The following is a 17424-nucleotide window of genomic DNA, read 5'->3' on the forward strand; positions in this document are numbered from 1 at the left end:
AAGACACATCATACAATGTTGATGTCATCATGTGGAAAACTGTAGGAAAAAAACAACTACTTTGCATGTAGTATAATGAAAATTGTGTGTGTGTGTGTGTTTTCTTTTTTTAAAAAAAATCTAAAAACTAGTGGCATCATGACCAAAACCTTGCATTTAATGGGTTAAAATTCTGAAAATTAATGAATCTTCTATATTTATGATTAGGACTGATGTTGATTATTAATGTATTGATATTACATATATTTTTTAAAGCTTTGGCTAAAGACTTGAAAACGTGTATTTTTTGCACAGAGCAATACGGGTGTGTGTAATATTACAGCGAGCCCTAATGGTTAAATAACCCCAGAGAGACAGGATATCCTACCATCTTGTTATCACTGAATTGTCTTTAATCATCAAAAGAAACTAAACAAGTTAAAGACATGGCCAGCCACAGACAGAAGTGCATCGGCAAAATTGTCATTGATCACATTTTAGCCTGTGCATTTACAATCATACAGAGTTACAGGAACAGTTCAACATTTTAGAAAATACGCTTAGTTGTTATTCTGAAGTCTAGTCTGTTTGCTGAATTCAGAGGTTTTTGTGTGTCTGTGAAGGCAGCGTAGGCACAGCTCTGGATAAGTTCTTTTTTTCCTCAGCAGCAGTTTGAGACTCCCAAATATAGATAATTGATCTGCCGAGCTGTTCCGAACTGATCAGATCAGATCCATGGATGAGAGGGGCGGCTACTTGTGGGTGAAAGCAAACTTTTGACCCAGCAGTATGAACGGTTACATTTCATTTTCAATTGCGTTCTGCTGCTCCATCTGTGTCTGGAGTATGTTCTGCATTCCGACAGTGTGGTGCTGTATATAACTGTATATAAAATTAATGAATCTTCTATATTTATGATTAGGACTGATGTTGATTATTAATGTATTGATATTACGTATATTTTTTAAAGCTTTGGCTAAAGACTTGAAAACGTGTATTTTTTGCGCAAAGCAATACAGGTGTGTGTAATATTACAGCGAGCCCTAATGGTTAAATAACCCCAGAGAGACAGGATATCCTACCATCTTGTTATCACTGAATTGTCTTTAATCATCAAAAGAAACTAAACAAGTTAAAGACATGGCCAGCCACAGACAGAAGTGCATCGGCAAAATTGTTATTTGGCTATAAAAACCAGCACATAAAGGTTGGTCACAAAAGTCTTAGATATGGAGTTTGGATCCAGTGATGTAGCTATGGGATACAGATGCAGAAGTATTCACATTTTAGCAAATTCCTATAAACGATCACTCACACAACCAAAGAAATTACTCAAGCTTGCTAGAATCATGCGGCAGCTATACAGCATTGCAGTGAGTTACATAATTGGGCCTTATACTTAAGATTATGTTTATGTTTATGAAACCAAATGTACAGTGAACATGTAAATACTAAACTGTGATGTGAATCAATCTCAATGAGCTGTCTCCACGCTTCCCCCAAAAATCGACGATGTGCAATAATGGAGAACTTAAAAGCATTTTTTTGAGTGTGTGCACAAAGAAAAGCCTGTACCTTGCTGAATACAAAAGAAGACAAAATAGTTCATGTGTGATGCAAAAAATAAAAATTTTAACATTAAATTACAAAGCTGAAAAAATAAAACAATAATCTATTTTAAAGGAAAAAAACCTGAATAGAAAAATTATATCTACATCTGTATATAAAAAAAAGAAAGATTATAAGTTAGATTTATCAATATGGAAACCCCTTTTTGTACTTTTTTTTTATATATCTGCAAAAGTGACTGAGGATTGCCTATCAACATGTCTATATTCATTATTACATGTCTAAATACATAAGGTATGCAGACATGGGTCAAACAGCAAGAGACGACAAGAAATTCTTTAGTTTGAAGTACTTTTGATTTTTAACAACTGAGATGGACTTGACGGCTCTCAAACAAAGAGTACAAACTGCACTGTTACTAGTATTTAATATCATTTGCCATTTGACCCCGGCCTGTTGAAATGTCACAGTGGGTTGTGAAACCCTACACAGTAGCAGCGAGCGGACAGCACACCCCTCACAGTTAGAGAATGGGGAACAGAGAGCAGCAGAGAGGCAGGCTGAACCACGGGGGTTAAAACTGCATATTTGTCATCTGGAGGCTGACAAATGGAATGATTTGTGTATTCAGATAAAGACTTCCGTAGTGTTTCGACTTGAGTTTTGTGGCACCACCACAGTACTGCAGAGAGCTCAGCACTCCCCCTAGGTTTTTTTCCCGTTAGACCAATCACTTCTTTCCACGGACCACTCAGGCCAATACAAAGGCAGATGAGGTAAAAGAAGAAAACAGAGGGGGGGATACATGACCCTCTGCGTGCCTTGACATCCTGTGGCCCACATCCAGAAACCTGGGGGTGGTTGAATGCTGTGTCCAAACACTCTGCCTCTCCATATAATGAGTGCACTTTATTTTGACGGGAATGTCAGGACCGACACCTGATGCTGGAATGAATGAGGAGATGAAAAAAAAAGAATATGGGTGCACGCTTCAAATAAAGGAGCAGAGATTAAGGACACAGGTTAAGGCAACTTGGAACCCTGATGAATCGGAGGCACATTCCAGGACAGTGATTCTGAAGTGACCCATCGATCTGCTAAGATGTCTGGGGGGCCAGCTGCAAAGTCCTGTGAGCTGGAATGTGACCATACAGTACTGGGTGTGTGAATGTGTTGAGCTCTCTCCCATCGTTCCCCACCTCCACCTCGTTTTGCCTCCAGAAAGAACAGCATCTACTGATTACAGCAACTTATGACAAGAGGCCACGTCTGTAGTGTGCTTCACTTTCTGGCCTGTGCATTTACAATCATACAGAGTTACAGGAACAGTTCAACATTTTAGAAAATACGCTTAGTTATTACTCTGAAGTCTAGTCTGTTTGCTGAATTCAGAGGTTTTTGTGTGTCTGTGAAGGCAGCGTAGGCACAGCTCTCGATAAGTTCTTTTTTCCTCAGCAGCAGTTTGTGACTCCTAAATATAGATAATTGATCTGCCGAGCTGTTCCGAACTGATCAGATCAGATCCATGGATGAGGGGCAGCTACTTGTGGGTGAAAGCAAACTTTTGACCCAGCAGTATGAACGGTTACATTTCATTTTCAATTGCGTTCTGCTGCTCCATCTGTGTCTAGAGTATGCTCTGCATTCCGACAGTGTGGTGCTGTATATAACTTAATGGTAAATATGTATTTCAACAGCGCTCCTAATCAATAGTCCAGCTCCAAAAATAGAAAATCTGGTCCCAAAGGCCACCAAAATCTGTTTGGTGGCAGATGTTTTAATCGTGGCAGGCCACCACAAATACAAGTGTAGGAAACCTTGAATTTGTGAAGCCAAAGCCAGAAGTTGATTAGCTTAGCATCAAGACTGGAAGTAGAGGGCTAGACGCTGGAATAATTTATTGGCTGGCTACAATGACTTATTTGTTGTCACTATGAGGTTACAAGACAACCTGTGGAAACTGCAATAGTAACCTGATTGCCTCTAGCTTCATATTTAGTGAAACGGCATGAAATTGTTATCGATCTCAAAATACGCATATTTCCTAAAAATGTTGAAGCATTCTTTTAAGACATAGAACACACCCATTCAAGACTAAAAGCTCAATTCAACCGGAGCTTTATGAAACAAAAAGTTTGACGTAAAGACACACACACATAGATATATAGCCAGACATACAACAACACACCGACAAACACACACGCAAATAGCCGCCTAGTCCATGTGTCTTCACGTCAACCCCATCACCCCTCCCACCAACGTCCACACTTACATTGAAAAGACTAAAACACCCAATACAGATCTGGGACGATGAGAGGAAGAAGTGCATTGAGGATACTGCAGTCCATCAAGGGTGGTTAAGCCCACCTTCATTAATTCTATACATTAAAAACATTGTGAAATGTATACATCAATCAGCCAAAACATTTAAACCACTGACAACTGAAGTGAATAACATCAATCATGGCGTTGTAATGCAATGTTCTGCTGGGAATCTCGGGTCTTGACATTTACGTAGATGCCACTGGACACACTCCACCCATCCAAACACTGTTAGAGACCAAGTAGCCTCCTTGTGGCAACAGTACTCCCCAATGGTAGTGGCTCCCTTAGCAGGACAGTGCACCATGCCACACTGCAAAAACTACTCAGGAATGGCCAAAGGAACTTGACAAGTAGAACTTGAGAGATCTGATCAAGCATCCGTGGGACGTGCTGGTACCTCACCTCAAGATGCTCACCTGGGGATCAATAAAATATTTATGATTCTGAACCCACAGGACTCAAAGGATCAAGCGGCAACACCACGGTGCCAGACACCACAGGACACCCCACACGGTACTGTGTCCATTCCTTGACAGGTCAGAGCCAAGCCTCATTCCCACTAAGGGTGTAACGATCCATCGATCTACATCGAAATATCGATTAAATGAGCAACGATCACATAACATCGATGCACAGTGTAAACATCAATCCATCTGATCCTGTTTTAGATGCGCCTTTATTTTGAAATTCTGTGTCAGTGTCACAGTGTGAAGCAGATGATGGCAAGCAGAGGATAACACTATTTAACTCTGAAATAAATCGTCAGTGTGGAAATGTTTTGTTTTCGGAGAAAATGCCGTTCAACAGACAGAGCTCATATAAGGCGTACTGATGAAACACGACGCACACACCGGACATCTCACTTCACTGACCTCTTCCTAACGTCACATTAGCTGCTCGGTTTCAACAATGTTACACTGAAAACACGTGCATTGAAATTCATCAGTGCCTGTATGTCGGGAGACACTGTGACTTAAACCAGCAGTGAGTAAGAGAGAGCATAAATAAATGTAAACTGGTAAGTCTGCTAGCCTCTAAGCTAATTTATGCTTTGTAAAATGCCATAGGCTTATGCTAGCATGTTGTATGTTGGTGAAACATGACTTACGAAAGACAGCTGTTTTGTCTGTGACTCTAGATGGTTATTATTAAGCTGAGTTTTATACTTTTGTTAAAAGATCTTCATGTTTATCCAAGTTTTGAGGATGTTGGGAGCAGTTTGTCATCAAGTCAGATAGCCCTGAAGTTTTAGGAAAAGGATCATGGTTTGAATTAAAATGAAAACATTTTTTTCCAAAAAGCGTTTTCTAACAGAACAAACCAGTTTTAATTAATTCCAATTATGTGTGTGTTGTTTTCATCTTTTCTGGCCAAAAGCAAGAGGGGGATGGCAGCTTCTCCTGTAACCAACTTTGTTAAATGTGCATATAATATCAGCTCATATCGCTTGCCTGGCCCTAAACTGAATCAAATCATATTATGGCAGACTTTGTGATATCGACAAATATCGAATCGTCTTCCACAGTATCAATATCATATCGTATTGTGATGAAACTAGAGATTTACACCCCTAATTCCCACTGCACAAAAAAACATTTAACATCTGGCTTTTTAATGCAATGGGAACGGGTACGATTGGCATTCACACTTGGGTCAAATGTCTCTGCAGCAGTCACAGGTATTTATTGCCTCCAGCTGCGATTGGCATTGATAGAAACGTGGTTATTTCAGCTCCTTAACCGTCAAGATGCAATGAAGTGCTGTCACTAATTATTGTCCAAGGGTTCCCCGCAGAACATTGCATTAGAACATGATGATCAAAGTTATTCACTGCACAGGTCAGTGGTTTCAATGCTTTGGCTGATCTGTGTACATATATGTATGTATATAAGACATCAGTGGCATTAAGCCAAACATAAGTAAAGGTGACAGCAGTGTAGAGTGATGTGAGGCTTCATGCGTGGCAGCTGTGCCTGTGTTGTACTGACTCACTCTCAGGACATGGGTTTCAAATCTCATAGATGAAAAGCTTACGTTAACAGCTAGTAGTGGTGTGGTTACAGTTAAAACCTACAAAGCAGCATTAGTCTTTTTTTTTTCCTCTGTCGTTTGCAGAATCCAATGTTCTGTGACAAAAGATGACTCAGACAAAACAAAACTCTCAAAGTTGAGTCCCAAAGTGGAAAGGTGCACAAGAAGGGTTGGTGTTGATATTAGTGGTAGAAGCTGTCACTTGGGCACCAGGCCGCGGGATTGTGGGTAAAGCGGGGATCCTGGGCTTGAGGGGCTGAATGGAGAGGTCGGGGTGCTCGACTTCTTGCCTGTTCTTGGTCGACTGAGTGATAGAGAGATAATGTAAAAGGGTTAAAGAGACTGTGGAAAAGGTTATGGGGCTACACATTTTAAAGTCTAATTTCCATTTTCTCTTATTTCTTTGCTTCCTGACCAAATGAACATAATGTACAGATATTCCACTTGCTTTGCTTGTGGGCCACATCTGCAAAATGTCAGGGGGCCAGGGGCCAGTCGTGCAGCCCTATACATATTCCAAGGATTTCAAGACAGGGTTTTAGGAAATCTCTAGGGTTTAAGGACAGTTGTAGGACATTTTAGGATTTTAGGACATTTCTAGTATTTCAAGGACATTTCTAAGATTTTAGGACATTTCTAAGATTTTAGGACATTTCTAGTATTTCAGGACATTTCTAAGATTTTAGGACATTTCTAGTATTTCAGGACATTTCTAAGATTTCAGGACATTTCTAGGATTTCAGGACATCTCTAGGATTTAAGGACATGTTTAGGATTTCAGGACATGTCTAGGGTTTTAGGACATCTCTAGGATTTCAGGACATGTCTAGGGTTTAAGGACATTTTTAGGACATTTCTAGGGTTTTATGACATGTCTAGGGTTTAAGGACATTTTTAGGACATTTCTAAGGTTTTAGGACATTTTTTAGGATTTAAGAACATTTCTAGGGTTTTAGGATGTTTCTATGTTTTAAGGACATCTTTAGGATGTAAAGGCATTTCTAGGATGTAAGGACACTTGAAGGATTTCAGGATATTTCCATGATTTTAGAACATTTCTAGGGTTTAACTATGTTTCTGGGATTTTAGGACATTTCTAGGATTTTAGGATGTTTCGATGATGACAATTTTAAGACATTTTAAGGGTTTTTGGACATTAGGGGCTTAACCAGGTCTTCTGTGGATGGTGATATTTTTACTTTGAGTTATATAATGCTTGGGGGGGATTCAGCCCACAGGCTGTAAATTGAATATCACTGACATAATGCAAGCACCAGCCTAACCACAGTGTACGTCATGTCAGAATTAACTGAACTTGAGGTCTTGACAGTTTGCCTTACCCAGACTTTGGTTTCTTGAGGCTGCCGCTGGCGGGCGAGGTTGATCCTAAGCTGCTGTGAAAGCCTGAGGCATCTATTTGGATCTCATCCTCATCCCTAAGAGCGTTCTCGAGCACTGCCGCCACCTTTGGGGCGATAACTGGCTCCTGATAGTCTTTAGTGGTCCGAGTGGGCATCTCCATGCCCAGCATTACAATGTTTTCAGCCTGAGAGGAACAGAGCAGAAGCATTCTCATCTGAGACAATCCAAGGAACATTTTTGTGTGGTAGCTATGAATATGAACAACAGCTGAAGACGAGCACATAAAAATGCATATATTGTTTTTTACTGAATGAAAACATTGCCTGGTATACTAGAGTTAGCTTGGGCTGGGGGAATAAAATTAATGAATCTGTAAATACAAACTGTTAATTTCTTCCTATGGCACTGACATGAAAAACATTTTTGTATAAGCTGCTGCTCCTGAACTTTTGTGGACAGAAACGCTGAGTAGAGGTTGGAGTGAGTCGAAAACTGCTATCTCCATGGTGATGGTTCTAACACTACCAATCACACTGCATACAAAATACGACGTCAGTGACTGAAGAAAATTCTACCAATGCCCGACATGGTAGAAAAGTGTCGCCTAACACTTTTTTCTTTCGAAAATCCATCAAATCCACTCATCAAAAGTGTCAAGCATCCGAGCACAAACAGGCTTCACTAGGAGGGTTTGCATTACAGATTTACGCAAAACTTAACTGATTAACTTAACTGACTCATGTCGATATGTCGAAATGTCGATATAACACTATTGCAAGATTGCTGCATTTCCACTATGCAACTTCTCTTGCGATAACATTCCAAGGAACATGGCGTTGGATGTTCAAAAAATTACCAGCTTTTTTTCTATTGCTGCCACCACACTAGCTGTCATTATTTTTAATCAAGGGCCATGTAGGCATGTTATGCCAGCAATAACGGAAAGGTGAGCCCCAAACTTCTACACCTGCAGTGTTAATGCTGCATTGCATTGTTAGGTTTTGACGTGTTCGTACATTTAAGCTTAACCCATCGGTTGTAGTAAATAAAAAAGGATGAGGAATGCAGAGCCACTGTGGCTGTGGTGTTCTATGTGAAGGACTGTTCACCTGAAGGTTTATGTGTTAATATAAAAACATTCATCAATGCAAAAGGTGAGCAGCCCATGCTGCTTACTTTGTATCTAGGGTCAGGCCTAACCATCTTCATGGCCATGCGAGCGTGGTGACTGAGAGGCCTCCTGTAGCCGACTGCAGAAAGAGGCCTGGTCATCATCTGATGGTCACTGAAGCAGACACATAGAAAATGAAATGGTGAATACAGCACTGTGGCACAATTAATTCTTCTTATTTTAGTAGCCTACAGTAGCTTCAATAATGTAATTATAAAAGCTGTTCATCCTCTCTTAAGAGTATGCTCAAGTTGAAGCACCTTTATCCTGATGAAGAACGTAAAAAAGCATGTTATGAATATTCTGTAACTTACTCCTCCATGCGTGTGATGGGCTTCATTTTCCAGTATTCATCCTCCTCATCAAAATAAGCCCTGTTGACTATTTTGTTCTTTTCCTCTAAGGGGATGAAGTTCTCAATGATCAGATGCCTGAGAGAAAAAAAAAAATAAACAAAAAAGGAATGAGACAGAGGCAGTAAAGACACAACAACAAGACAACACACACATACCCCAAATTTCCCTGCTCATTTGCCAGCAAAATATCAGCTAGACTTTCCCTGGCTGTAAGGCTGCTGCTAAAACTAAAGACGTACTTATTCATTTTTGTGTGCCTGCTGTCCCGACAAAGTGTAAAGAAGCATGAAATCAGATGTAGTTTGGACATTGTTACAGTATACGTTCCCTCCTCTGCCAGGGCAGATGGTGTACATAACAGACATAATATTGATCTATGTCTTTGTGCCAGGACAACAGTATAGTATGCAGGCTCCCTACTTGAGTTTGAGGTCCCTGGTGAGTTCGTTCTGGTTCTGTTCCAGGTCCTGGCGCTCCTTGATGTGTGCCTCCTGGATGTCATGGATTTCAGCCTTCACGGCCTGCAGCTTAGCAAACAGCTAGAGGGCAAAGAAGGAGAGAGAAAACAAGGTACCATGATGGATATGGGAAAGAGCTTTAACCCTTTGAAACCTGGACCGACATCACTTTTCTTGTGCTGCGTTTAGTCTTTCACAAGTATTTAAATCTTTGAGCCCTGAGTAAATTGGTTTGATTTATTTCTAAATCATGTAAAAGGCAATGACTAACTTGGCAAGAAATGGCCCATGATTTGCAAGAAATTAGTAATATGGAAAACTTTTTTTTCTAAAACCTAGGGAAAAATCTCTTAAACTAATCAGTATTTATTATATATAAATAATTATATATGTAAATATAATCATCTTACAGAATTATTATACATTTTTATTTCAAGCTTTTTTTATTTATATGAGGGTGTTTTTTTGAGCTGATTTTCAAGTAATTTTCAAGTAATTTTTGTACTTTTTTTAATAAATATCTTGTCATTTTGGGGGTCATTTTTTCTTAAAAGTTGCTCATTGCCTTCCTCCCATATTTTTCATGTTTGCCTGGGTTTCAAAAGGTTAAGAATATTAAGCCTTAGACACCTGACCGTCATAGGGGAATTATACACTATCCAAATAGACAAAGTCAGCAGTCTATTCTTACCTGATATAAAATAGGACCTGACCTACTTACTTGCAAGGGCTCACTAGATATATATAAAGCCTCACAAGAACTGATCAGGCTTTCAAAATTAAATAGTCATGCTGTATCTCTGCTTTCAAAAATGATCAAATGCTCAAAGGTAGCAGTTTATCTTTATGTCCTTAAAATATATTAGTTTATTACAGCTGCCAGGACTGGATATGCATGTAGAAAATTGTGTCTTGTGCCACTGTGGATGGAGGACACGAGGGAAAGACATCAATCAGACTGCTCAAAGTTGCAGCTGCTACCTTTTTCAGCTTCTTGGTTTTGATGTCGACCTCCTGCTGCAGAGAACTGTAGGTCTCCTTCAGCTCCAGAGTCTCTTCGTCACGACTCTCCATCTGCTGCTGCATCTCTCGCTCTCGCCGTTTCTGGATTCACACACGGACCAACACAATCATAGATGTTAACACCTGTGCTCTGTGCGTAATGAGGCTACACAAAATAAGGTTGTAAAGTGGTACACAGGCAGTTAAGTAAGGGATAGTGTACAGAAAAATAATAATCATCATCAACAAATAATGGCCTACAGGGCACCAAGGACCACAGTGTTAAATGCAGGACTGGGGAGATAAGGGCTAATAATGACTATTGATACACGAGGGAAGGGAAATTGCTACTAACAATAAGATGAGTGCTTGGATATTGGCTCTTAGTTAAATCTAATCTTGTAGCCACTTCAGCAGCTCATGAAAGCCTGTCTGAAGGTTACTGTGAAAGACTATGAGACTTTCATGTCGCACTTTGGTTGCCAAAGATTGTTGCCATGTAGACTTTAAGGTATATTAAGTATACAGCTGATCTGGGACCTGGGCCCTATTCTTCAAACATGGACAACTGAATAAGCTTGATACAATTTTTGAGGATTTAACAAAAGTCTGGATTTTTTTTTAGTTCCTCAAACGTGGATAAAAATGTATGTTTGTCTGGCTTTTTAGGGTGAACACCATACATGAGATCATTTTCAGATACATATGATTCCTTTTTTTAGAGGGACGATGCTTTTAGAGAAGGTTCTTAAGCATATTATTTGGTGTCATTATGAATGTAAACATTTTATTGTTTTTTTTTATTTTTTTATTTTTACACTTGTAATATAAGGTATTGCAATATTCAGCATATTGCAACATGTTTAAAATCACAATGAAATTATATGTTGACTAAAGTATCACACGTTATCATATACTGAAGCTTCTGATGATTCCCACTCCTAGTTGACAACTATAGAACTGAGGTCTTAATCATACGAAATAAACAAAATCTTTTTCAATGGAGGTCCCTGGAGCAAAATCTTATTAAATGGTAGTCTGTGACCTCATGTGTATCAATTTAGAGGTCCCTGACATGAAAAGGGTTGAAAACCTTTGATTTACACTCACAGAAATCTTTGAAATATTCCTCAGTTTCTAGGGCTGCACCTGACCCAGAATTATGACAGTCAATTCAGATTCGGCTGTTCAATATGAATATTAAATGATTTGTTTTGTTTTCCATACAAAGTTTCAGAGACTGGGCTCCCCAGGACGTTCAGTGTGACAGCGGCATTTACGTCACATAGCTAACAAGCTGACTGCACTAAGAACTGGCTAAAAATAAACAACATTTTTTGCCGACACTAGATTTTAAACAAAAGCCAGAGACTGTATCCTATGAACTTGCTGTGAGCTATAAATACACCATGTCTTTACCTTGTGTTGCGTGAAAGCCAAGAGCACTCACACCGCAACAAAATCTGCACCGAAAAAATACGGCTCGACTTAAAGCAGTCTCAGTTGACTAAGGGTCTCTGACTGATAATTTGACTTTCAGTAGGCAACCCTAATAGTTTAATACAAAAAAAGTGAACCAAAGTTCCAAGAGGGCAAAATGCTACCTCAGTCCCCTGCACAAGGACTGTGTATGTCACTTGTACGTCACATCAAATCGTAACTTCTCAACCTGTTTATAAACCAAACTGTAACTCCTGTGAACTCTTACATCCATATAAAAAAACCAACTATTCAGTAACCAGTGATCACATATTTCTTGACTGATTTGAGGCCTTCAAACAGTTACTCTGACTAAGAGTAAAGTTCCGTTAACAGATATTTGGTATACCTGTTCGGCGATTTCCTGCCTCTTCATCTCCAGCATTCTCTGTTGCTCATTGGTGTGATCCACAATGTTCTTCCCCCCTACCAGGAGCTTACTCTCCATCGCCTGGGTTGAGAAAGAAAAAAGAAGGATGAAACCAATTCAAGTCACTGGCTCGAATACATTTCACCAGTTGGGTTGCATGAAAATTAGACAATATTTGACCAGAGCAACATAGTCTATTGACTTATGAGACAATCCGCTGGCTTGTATGCGCATTTAAAATTAGACAAATTAGTTATTAAATCCAATCATACTAAACCTGCTACACCATCTATTCGAATCAAATCAATCAAAAAATTATTGGATGAACAGAAACACACCCAGTTTGGCAAAACTGACTTACCTTCACTTTGGCTGCAAGCATCTCTCCGGCCTCCTTCTCCCTCCTCAAATCTTCCATTTTCTTCTCTTTCTCTTTGAGAAGCCGAGTTTTCTCCTCAGCCACCAGACTGTGATCCTCCATGATCGCCTTTCTTTCTCTCTCCAGCTTCTCCTGCTGCTCCCGCCAGTAATCCCCTTTGTCTTCCCCATCTTCATCATCGTCCTCGGTCTCTCCATCCTCCAGATCCTCACCATCGCTCCCCTCTCCAGCTCTCCTCCTCTGCCTCCTCTTTTTCTTCTTTCCTGAGCGCTTTTGCAGTTGTTCCTTCAGCCTGGCGATCTCCTCCTGAAACTGCCTGAGCAGGGCGTCCTTGGGGTCCTCGTTGATGCGTGGTTTATTCTTGATGTTCTTAGCCCTGTTGGAATAACGCAGCGTCGTCAAGGTCTCCTCTACATTGTAGGATGCCGGGCCGATGTTGGCGACCATGACGGTGCGGGCATTGCCCCCCAGAGAGTCCTGCAGCAGACGGGTGAGTTTGGAATCTCTGTACGGGATGTGGCTGCTCCTGCCATCCACCAGAGCTGATATCACGTTCCCCAGAGCCGAAAGCGACAAATTGATCTTTGTGGCTTCTTTAAGCCGCTCCCCCTGAGCGCCAGTCTTGGTCTGCCTTTCACTGCCAGCTAAATCTACCAGGTTTAGTTTGCCGACTCTGATGTGGTTCTCCCCGTCAACACCCAACTCACTACACTCAACAGTGATGACAAAAATGGCATGAGAACGGGAGCTGTGTTCATTCATGTTTGTGGCACCCACTGAACGATTCTGGTTGCCCACATTCATGACATGCTCTATCTCCCGCACACTCTTGGTGACGAATGATGAAAGGTCTTTAACATAAACACCCGTGTCAGGCCTCTCCCTGAGCTCAAGACGACGTGCCTGGTCTTTGGAGAGCAAGTCTCTGATCTCCTCTTGGTAAATTTCTAGATAAGATGCTCGCACCAGGTACTGCTGATTCTGGGAGCGTGAGATGTGAGTGAAGATATGTTCAAAGGAGTTAGGGATCACCCCCCTCCTCTCTGGATCATTCTTCACCCCCTCCATAGTGTACGTTTTCCCAGTACCAGTCTGCCCATAGGCAAAAATGGTCCCATTGAACCCAAGTAGAACTGAATCCACCAGGGGCCTGAAGGTTTCATCATACAAGTCTATTTGTTTGGAGTTTGAGTCATAGACTGAATCAAAAGTGAAGACTTTGGGGAGTTCGCTAGCTGAAGCCTCCCGGGGGTTCCTGACAATTATTTGGCCCAATTTGACATCGACAGTCACCACCCTGTCAAACTTGGCTTCCCGCTCTTTTTCATTCATAGGGCGACAACGGACTACCACCTTGACCGACTCAGAGCTCTTGCTCTTGGACATGTTGCAGAGCGGCTGCCAACCTGCGCGGCTTGGCACTTTGTATGCTCTGTCTTCCAAATGCAGCTTCAGGAACAGTTCACCAAAACAAGGACCCACATTGGAAACTGCTGGAGAAGACACATTTAATGATTACTACCTCACTGCAATAGCACTTGTCATGGTGACTCAAATTTATAGCATCTTACACATCTTACATAAAAATTGGAAGACTCATATAAGCTCAGTAAAATACAAAGCAGCTGACAGACACTGTTGATGAAATACAGTTGTACTCATAAATTTTTGATGAATTTGTTTGGTATTTGAATTTGTGAAGACTTAATTCTTTTTGATAATACAACTGAACATGCAGCCCACTCACAATTTGCCAAACAGCACCGAGATGCGACTTGTATCTGCCAGAACAAAATCATTTGGAGTGATAAGACCAATTTTAACTTTCTTGTCACAACCATAAACTTTATGTTTGAAAAGGATTCAAGAAGCAGGCCTATGACGAAAGGTACACCACCACTACAGTGAAGTATAGAGGTAGATTTCTGATGGGTTCTTTGGGGGGTGACCTACAGTTTCACAGTGAATTTAGTCAAACACAAACACAAATATATTTTGTTCCGATCATGATCTGAATGAAGTACTTTCATTGGTTAATTTAGAAATGAGTAAATTAAAATCATGGTTCAATATAAATAAACTATCATTAAATCGGAGCAAAACAAAAATAATGCTTTTCGGGAATGGCAGAAAAATTACACAAACAAAGGTTCAAATTGATGGGGTGGAAACTGAAAGGGTAACAGAAACCAAATTTCTAGGAGTAATAATTGATGAAAATCTTAATTGGAAACCTCACATAAAACATCTCCAGTCCAAGGTCTCAAAAACGACTGCAGTACTAAATAAAGCAAAACAGGTTCTAGATAATAACTCACTTCACATTCTGTACAGTTCTCTAGTTTCACCATATTTAACCTACTGTGCTGAGGTTTGTGGTAACACTTTCAAGAACTCTCTACAATCTCTATTCATTCTTCAAAAAAGAGCAGTTAGGGTAATAACAGAGTTGGTTATAAGGATCACACACATTCATTGTTTCTTCAATCAAAACTGTTAAAGTTCACTGATCAAATACAATATCAAACAGCACAAATCATGTTCAAAGCAAAGAATAATCAACTACCAGGAAATATTCAGGTTTGTTCAGTCAGAGAGAGGGAAAAGAGGGGATTGTTTTATTTTGAAAATGTAAAAGTTAGAACCACAAGGAAAAGCTTTTGTGTATCTGTTTATGGGGAGAAACTTTGGAACAGCCTGAATGATGAATTGAAACAATGTCCAAACACAGAGCAGTTTAAGAATAAGCTTAAAAATATGATCTTTAAAAAGTATGAGGATGCAAGTGCATAAATATCACTGAAGGTTGACATAGTTTCTCTTGTTTTCTTGTGTTCTCTTTTCTTTATTTGTTGTTTTATTTATTTATTCATTCTTCTTTAATATTTTTGTTATATTATTTGGTTGTTTTGTTTATGTTGTGATAATCATTATTACTATTATTATTATTAATTGGCAGCAGTTAAATTAATTATTGATGACTCGTGCAAGGTGAAGGGGTGGGACTAGATAAGTTTTGACTTCCTCCCACTCCATTTGGAACATGCAAATGACAAACTTATTTGACTCTCTGGTTGTTTTTGTTTTCTTTCTGTTGTTTTTATGTTTATTTGTGTTTATGTTTTTAGTTTGCACTATGTTTAATTGCTGTTTATGTTCAAAATAAAAAGAAAAAAGAAAAGAAAGAAAGAAAGAAAATTGATGGCAGAATGAATGAAGCACGCTATAACTGATTTTTTTTTCATGTTCAACTTAAGCTGTGACACCACTTTAAGTGGAATTAAAACTTTTCTGTTCATTTTTAGTGAATTAGTTTTACTATAATGCTGTAATAAGTGGAACCGTCTTGTGATTATATTACTCATTTATAGTGTTCTGTACTTTTAATTAAATGCTACACTAAGTGGATTTGAGAGCAGTTTCTGATGACACATTTTAATTTGCTGACTGTAATTTTGTTGAAAAAACAAATGCTACACTAAGTGGAACTGATAGCAATTTCTAAAGACATTTTAGTTTGTCCACTTGCTTGTTTTATCTAAAACAAAATGCTGCACTTAGTGGAATTGGGATAAGACCCATATAGAAATATATTTAGTTTTTTTTACTTTGTTATTTTGTTAAATAAATGAATAAATGAATGAATAAAATAAAATACAAAACCCATAAGAAACTCTTTGGATGCAGATAATTCTTGTATTGCATTGCAGCGCTATTAAGCTGTCAAGCATATACAATGCAGAGATTTTAATACCTTTTAAGGTATTTTTAAACCTACTTGAAGTTTGCAGCTGTGCTATGTAGGTAAATCATAAGCATAAGCAAATCATAAGAATCATAAGCATCGGATCGGGACTTGGTATCGGCAGATATTCAACATCAAATGACTTGGATCAGGAGTAAAAAAAAAAAACTTGATTGGAAAATTCCTCAAGACAACAGTTTTATTATGTTTCAATATTTGATGTTATATTTGTGCTTTATTGCTATATTTATGTTTTTGGCTTTGTCTGGATGCTGATTTGGTTAGAGTGTGTAATCTCAGGAGAAAAACGGCAGCTTGGTATCCTGTCACTGACACCTGTGCTGCAGCTCTGTGCTCTCTAGTCTTGGCAACTTCTTGAAGCATTACGTTAAAACACTGGCGTTAGTTAAGCGTATTAGGATTTTTCCAGATGTCAGTAAAGACACCACAGTACGCCCCAGAACTTAGTGGCTCAGTTTGGGTTACCTGCTTAGCTAGTCCAGATAAATAACCTCTTCATAACGTTACTTGCCAACAGTGAGGAGCAGAATGTAATGTAACACGTCGGGATGCCACTCAGTTGCCACTAACTGGCTAACTGTTAACTAAATGTAACTTTAGACTGTTAACCCGCGACTATTAACTTGTAGGTTTATTTATAACCGTTGTTTTAACAATGAAAGTCTAGGTTACGAAGTGACGGTCGTTGTGAGCACTCTGCCAGCCGTGCCATAATGATAAAAGTACGTTTTTATAGCTGTTGAATATATGCTAGCAATGACTCGTCAAAGTAGCCGTTTAGCTAGCCACCGTTAGCTTCTGCAAAATGCAGCCCGTAAAGAGCCCACAAGACCGGCCTAGCAACGGCAAACACACTGGTAACCTTAGCTACAAATCTGGTACGTTAGCATAACCTGGCTAACGCTAGCAGCGAGGGCATGAATAAATACAACACATTGCCATACGAAAATACAAAGCACACTAGACACATAAAATATATGCTGGAAATACTTACTCTTCTGAGGGACACACAAAAAGTCGTTAAAGATTTACCAGTGGCAAACGTTAGCTAATCCTGAACTCCCAGTCAGCCGTTAGCCTCTGCTCATCCCCACAACGGTCCCTCTTCGCAGTGTTGCCAGATAGAGGCACAGTATACCCCAAAAGAAGTGTGTGTAAAAACATATCAATCCATACA

At 39.5% G+C, this 17424-nt stretch overlaps 1 protein-coding gene across 2 annotated transcripts; it reads right to left on the bottom strand.

Annotated features, from left to right (window-relative positions):
- Window positions 1-361: 361 nt before the first annotated feature.
- kif3b (kinesin family member 3B) lies at window positions 362-17399 on the bottom strand. 2 transcript variants are annotated; one of them, XM_042491755.2, is made up of 9 exons: window positions 17242-17399; window positions 12464-13971; window positions 12082-12183; window positions 10233-10355; window positions 9214-9332; window positions 8752-8868; window positions 8443-8551; window positions 7245-7450; window positions 362-6208 (listed from the first exon to the last, which is right to left on the bottom strand). In XM_042491755.2, the coding sequence occupies exons 2-9, from the start codon at window positions 13865-13867 to the stop codon at window positions 6103-6105; spliced, it is 2286 nt and encodes a 761-aa protein (XP_042347689.1). In that variant the 5' UTR covers window positions 13868-13971; window positions 17242-17399; the 3' UTR covers window positions 362-6102. The 2 variants fall into 2 exon arrangements, with proteins under 2 accessions (XP_042347689.1, XP_042347687.1); XM_042491753.2 differs by having other exon boundaries at window positions 12464-13974; window positions 17242-17394.
- Window positions 17400-17424: the final 25 nt, after the last annotated feature.

This window comes from Plectropomus leopardus, chromosome 9, assembly GCF_026936395.1.
Source record: "Plectropomus leopardus strain MGB_pleo_1.0 chromosome 9, ASM2693639v1, whole genome shotgun sequence".
NCBI classification, from domain to species: Eukaryota; Metazoa; Chordata; class Actinopteri; order Perciformes; family Serranidae; genus Plectropomus; species Plectropomus leopardus.